Source organism: Opisthocomus hoazin, chromosome 2 (genome assembly GCF_030867145.1).
Source record: "Opisthocomus hoazin isolate bOpiHoa1 chromosome 2, bOpiHoa1.hap1, whole genome shotgun sequence".
In the NCBI taxonomy this organism is placed as follows: domain Eukaryota; kingdom Metazoa; phylum Chordata; class Aves; order Opisthocomiformes; family Opisthocomidae; genus Opisthocomus; species Opisthocomus hoazin.
Window position 1 is genome coordinate 111,912,393 of NC_134415.1, and position 6,350 is coordinate 111,918,742.

The 6,350-nt window shown below is 51.6% G+C and overlaps 1 protein-coding gene across 1 annotated transcript; it reads right to left on the reverse strand.

Annotated features, from left to right (window-relative positions):
- Positions 1 to 644: 644 nt before the first annotated feature.
- ADI1 (acireductone dioxygenase 1) lies at positions 645 to 5,961 on the reverse strand. Its single transcript, XM_075414794.1, has 4 exons — positions 5,790 to 5,961; positions 5,412 to 5,531; positions 3,685 to 3,864; positions 645 to 1,981 (listed from the first exon to the last, which is right to left on the reverse strand). The coding sequence occupies exons 1-4, from the start codon at positions 5,907 to 5,909 to the stop codon at positions 1,859 to 1,861; spliced, it is 543 nt and encodes a 180-aa protein (XP_075270909.1). The 5' UTR covers positions 5,910 to 5,961; the 3' UTR covers positions 645 to 1,858.
- Positions 5,962 to 6,350: the final 389 nt, after the last annotated feature.

Here is a 6,350-nt window from a genome sequence, read left to right on the forward strand (position 1 = left end):
CAGACCAGGTTGCTCAGAGCACCACCCAACGTGGCCTTGAACACTGCCAGGGAGGGGGCAGCCACAGCTTCTTTGGGCAAACTGTGCCAGTGCCTCACCACCCTCATCGTAAAGAATTTCTTTCTTACATCTAGTCTAAATCTACCCTCTTTGAGTTCAAAGCCATCATCTCTTGTCCTATCGCTGCACACCCTTGTAAAGTCGTGTTATTCGGGAAGCTGCAAGGCAGGAGCTCGTGTTGTACCGGGCTGCAACTGGCACACAGGCTGCAGCCAGCGCCAAGCTGCTGCTCTCACCATCCACCGAGAGCTGGAGCGAGCAGTACATCTGCTCATCTGACATCATTCGTCACTGTAAAGATGTTTCCATGCCTGCTGCTGAGTAGCTACGTGTCCTGTGTAACCGCAAGGCCTTTGCTGAAAACCAGACCAGCGTGTCTAAGTCTACCCTTCTCTATCTCACAGCTAAAGAAACTGAGGCACGGCGTCTGTAATTTGTCCCGTGCTACAGAATGAGTCAGAGGCAGCAGCAGGAATAACAGCTGATTAACAACTACAGTAACGCTGTTGTTCAATGTGTCCTCAATGCCAGTATAAGAAAAAAACAACCAAACACAAACCAAACACAAACCAAACACAAACACATACCCAAATCAAAGTACTTTTATTAATAAAACTAATGAATTGCTACATTTTACTGAGAGAAAAACCCAGCTTTATGTACCAGGGCAGAACTTGGGAAGCTGCATACTAAAATGCTGATTATGCAAATTTATCTTATGAACATTTTTAGACAAAAATGAGGCAGGGTTTATTTTCTTTAATTAAAACCAGAATCCTACGTAGTTCATTAGCATGGATTCAGAGCAGAATGAATATTAATGTAGCCCACCTCTCCCAATTCTACCTGCCAGAAATATCAGGGAAAAATGGTTAGAGAAATGGATTACTGCGCAACTGTAAATGCAACGAGCTAATGTCACTGCAAGGCTGCCAGCGTCTTTGAAAGGTCACAGAGATCAGGAAAACCATTTTGGCCAGAAAAAGGCAACTGATACTGCTCCCTGAAAAGGGTAAGAAAGCAGATCTGGGGAACTACAGGCTGGTCAGCCTCACTTCAGCCCCCAGGACAATTACAGAATAAGCCCTTACGGAAGCTGTTCCAGGCACATGAAATGCCAGGGGATGGGCAGCAACCAGTCAATGCCAGTCTACCAAGGGCGCATCCTGCCTGAGTGTCCCACCGGCCACCCAAGAGGCAATGACTGGCTCTGTGGCAGAGGGGAAACGGCAGGTGTCCATCAGCTTGACCACAACAAGGCTCTCAGCGGCGTGTCCCACCGTAGCCTTGTAGCCGGACTGATGATAGGAACTGCAAGAAGAGAGCCCAGCTATGGACAGCGGTTTGTCAAGCCTGGAGAAGGCTGAGAGGAGACCTAACTACAGTTTCCCACTAGAGAAGCGACTGTGGAGAAGACAGAGCCAGACTCTTCTCAGGCATTCAGTGAAAGGGCAAGAGACAAGAACTACAAGCTGCGACCAGGGAGTTGGCCATCAAGAACAAATGCTTGCCCACAAGAGCAGCTAAGTGCTGGAACAGGTGCCCAGACAGGCTGTCGAACCTCCACCACCAGAGGTTTCCAAACCCCAAGGTCCTGAGCAACTTGGCCTAGCTTTAAAGTTGGCCTGGTACTTTGCAGGGGGTTGGACTAGGTGACCTCCAAATCACCTTTCAAACTCAATTTTTCCATGATTCTATGATTCCAATTGCATATGTAAACAGAAGAAGTGAAAAGCCACCAGTCACATTTATTCTGACAACGCTTCAGGCTGTTCCACCTGTCAGGTCTCAGGCGCCCTTACTGTGCTTCTTCAGCCAAAAACTTCATATACTGTTTCCGAGCAGGAAAATCATCAGCCGGCCTGTTGTATGCTGTCCAGACGGGCTCTCCGACGAACAGCCTCATTGCCTTCACATAATTCTGTCAAAGAACAAGAAGTGACAACTAATTTAAGAGCTCCTTTCCATGAGATCTTCATCCTGAAGTTCATGTTCCATCTGCACTTCTGCAGAAATTTTTGAAACCGTTTCAAGATGGACTGAAAGCTTCACCTGTTCCAGAAAATTATGCCGCTACGCTGCTGCTCCTGCTCCCAGCTGCTGCAGTGGGACATTTTGCACCTACACAGTGACACATTGTGTCACAACCAGTGCCCCCAGGACAGGCAGAGACAGTACTTCTCCCTGATTCAAAGACACCAAAAAAAATCCTGTCTTATGCAAATCTTTTGCGCTAGATCCACAGTACTGAGCAATGCAGCTTCTCAATCCTACTTGCTTAGTTAAACAACAGTAATCAGAATAACTAAGATGGTTACACAACACTTCTGAGGAACACCAGAACCTTCAAAGTGAGAGCCATAAAAGCTGAATGGGGAGTGCATAAACTGCCAAAAAATAATGCTACGGGAACCAAAAAGTCTCCAGATGCCAACAGGAGAAGCAACAGCCCCTGCCACCAAAACTATGCCAGGCAAGAGGTACAGCTGTGGCAGTGGAAAATGGGATTTTATGTCCTGCAGAAGTGCTCCAACCACTGAGTTACAGGGAACTCTCCTCTCCTCTTCTGTCCATTATGCTACAGAGTTAGACCCCACCTATTTTGTAAAAACTGCTAAGTGCTTATCTTACACCCAAGTGCTCGATAACATCAAGAATAAAGTTAGGCACCTAAAGAACTTAGCTGCTAAATGCAAGGGTCTAGAAGCACCTAAAGAATTTACTTTGAAGATGGCACTTCTGGACAAAAGTTCCTGAAGTGGACAAACATTTAAGACTTCTTCTGGATTCAACCCATAAGCCCTGGCATTTTGTCTATGTAAAGCAACAGCCTTAAACTTAGCAATTATAGCTGATTCACTGTGGACGTCAAACTGTGGACATGAAAAGTCAGGTTTTTCAACAAAGCAGCATCTCCCTTTTTTAAATCTACACTAACTGCTGCCTGGACAGCTGATTCAGAATCACAGCATTCTCAAGACTACACCAGCACACATTTCCCCATTTTCCAGGGGTAATGCTGAGGTTACAAACGTAGTTACAACAGCCCACAGGGACAGAGACACGGCTCAGCACTACACGTGCCAATCTCACAGTCCCACTGCCAAAGAGACCCTCTGAAAGCAGGTCACCTCCTGCGAAGCATCCAGCCTAGCACACGCTAGCTGCAAGTAGTGGCTCTGGACCCTTAAATCCTTCTTTCCCTGAAGGTAAATTCAGCACTTGTGAAAAACGCCACTGCTGGACACAGATACGCTCTGTCTGCCCTCACGAAGACACACAACATGGCAACGCAGAAGGATCCACCTCCACCCCAACCGACATCAGGGGCAACTGTGGGAGGGACAGCCGCCAGGCTCAGCTCTCGTGCCGCTGTCACATAAGATACGCTACGGGTATTGCGTGGCAATGACTTGCAGTCACAGCTGATAGGGGGAAGCTGGATTTGTGACCTGGAGATGAAAGGTTCAGATGTTGTGAATTATTTAGTATTTTTCATATTCCTACTTCATATTTAATATGTTTTGCTAACGAACTGCAAGTCTCAGGGCATGTAGTTACTAATTGTGATATATACTCATGTGGATTTGTCATCAAAATTTACAGTGATCTGTAACAACATACGTTCTCATCCAGTGTAAATCGGTGATATATGCCGGCAGGGAGGGTTATCATGTCTCCTTTTTCCATGGAAATCCGGATCCATTTGTCATCTTTGTCTCGAACATCAAAATAGCCAGATCCATCTAAGATGTAGCGAATTTCATCGTCTAGGTGTAAATGCTCTTCATAGAATGTTTTTATCTAGGAACAGCAAGTATTTCTTAAAACTACCAAACACAGAAAAACTGCAAAGAAAACTGGTAGAAACACGTGGCAAAGCAGACAAAGGCTTTCGAAGGGTAACTGCACAGTGATTTAGCTGACAGATGAGACCAACGTGGTTAAAACGGCCAATCCAGCCAGCCAGACGCTGTCTCGGGACACCTCTAAGCAGGCTGCTACATTTCCTTTGGAAGACAGGAATTTCTCTGACAAGAAACGGCAGCTATAGCTGCACACAACCAGTCTCGGAATAACAGCCATGCTGACACCCGTCTGAGAGAGAGGGGGTAAAGCTTCCCACCACAGGACTGTGTCCTTGCAGGCATTCAGCTGCACCGTTTTGTGCCTTATTTTTTCCTGACACACAAAAATAAAACAGAGCTACAGATAATCCCCCCTCTTTTACACCAGCGTAGGGCTGAATTAGTCCCACGGGCTACTACAACTGTGTGTGAAAATGCGGTTACTGCTGGACATGGCCTATCTACGGCAATCTAATGTAAACAGCATGTCACGCAGCGAGCCCCAGCTCACAGGCTCTCTCCTCCCGGGCAGCAGCAGCAACATTCTCATTTTTTCCAGAATGGTGAATTCTTTGTACGTTTCACAGCACAGAACAAAGCATGCTTTAAAGGTTCCATTAACAGCGACCTGAGCAGGTCAGCAATGCCCGGTACCCCCACCCACTCAGGTCTAGATGCTGTTCAGTGGCCCTAGCACCAGTGTCCCTGAGCCCACCCTGACCCAGCATTGCAAGGTGAGCAGAAGTCCACATGCCCCGTCAATAACGGCCCATCTTTGTGTCAGGTGGAGCCCACCCAGGCAACCTGAGTTACTCCCTAATTCACCTTCTCGTCAATTTAAAACCAGTATAACACAATGGGCTTAAAGCAAACTGGTAAATGGAAATTCAGTGACAACAGGGAAGTGCCACCAGGTTGCTGTCCTCAGGTCAGAGCAGCGTGCCAGCACCTGGAGGCTGTGAAGAGAAGGCTCCTTCTCGGAGGCTCATCTGAGAGCCTGGCACCGTTTGCATTCGGCTGTTACGGAATAGTCACCGTACCAGCTTCCCAAGGTAAAAAAGATCTTCCCACACGGGGAACGCATCCCTCTGATTCCATGAGGTTAACGTTCACTTTGAAAAGACGTATTTACAGGTGGCCATTAGCATCTTCCAGCCTTCCCAGCCCATGCCCAGCTGGCCACCACCCGCCCTCGCCCCGGGGAGGCTCTCTGAGGACAGGTCAGCCTCGGCACGGCTCTGCTCGCGCCAGTCTCCGTTTCACAGTGACACAGTGACAGAAACTATCCTTCAGACCTTCGAAGGCCATCTGCAGAAGCGAAAGGCCTCTACTGTTTTTAAAGTAACATCGAACCCGCTTTTTTCAGGGTAAGGGCTCCAGCACAGGACGCATTTGACAGCTGGAAGCCCCGTCCCTGCACCCGGTGGGTGTCGGGAGGCCGGCCGCGCTCCCTGGCAGCAGACATCAGCGCGAAACCCTCACCGCGAGCGAGGCCTCGCGTACCTTCTCCTCGTAATTCGGAAGCTTGTCTTTATGTATGGTCACTATGTCCATCCACGAGTAATTCTCTGCTCTCCGAATCTCCTTCAGGCGTGGATCAGTCTCATAGTTATCAGCATCCAACTGAAAAACAGGCGGGGGGGGGGGGGAACACCCGGCGTTCTGACACAACTGCTTGGGGCACGGTTCAGGGCCGAAGCGTGGGCAGGCCCGGGCGCTGCACCCAGGCCGACTGCCCGCCGGCACGGACCCCCCTCCCGCCGCCTCTCCCGGCTCAGCAGCCCCGTCCCCCGGGGCCCCGCACGGCCCCTGCCGGCGCCGGGCCCACCCGGACGGCGAGGCCTGCCGCAGCGCCTGGCCGACTCCCCCCCCCCCGCTCACTTTGCGGTAGGCGACGCCGAGGCGGCGCAGCCGCTCCAGGCTGACGGGGCGGTTGGGCCGCAGGCGGTGGGGCGCCCGCTGGTCCTCCGGGGACTCGTCCATGTACCAGGCCTCCACCATCCCGCCGCCAGGCCCTCCGCGCCGCGCCGCTCCGCCGGGCCGGGCCGGGCGGGGCCGTGGCCGGGAGCGGCCCCGCGCCGCCAGCCTATGGGCAGAGCCGCCAAGGGCGCCATTGGCAGCGCGAAGAGGCCGAACAGGGCGCGCTGCGTAGCGGACGCGGCCTTGGTCCGTAGCTCCAGGCTGAATGGCGCAGCGGGCCAGAGGGCTCCAGGGAGGATAGTGGCTGGGGTGAGGGGCTTCGCCCCCCGCAGAGCCCCCCGGTGAGGGGCTTCGCCCCCTCCCGAGCCCCCGGGTGTCTGCTGGCGGCAGCACGCAGCGGTGCGGTTAAGGCGAGACGGCCCTGGGAGGAAGGCGCTGGCTGAAGGGAGCGCTAAGGCTCAGCCTCAAGGAGCTGTGTTGTGATCCCGCGGTATGGAGAGAAAAACCCAAACCATCCTGCCC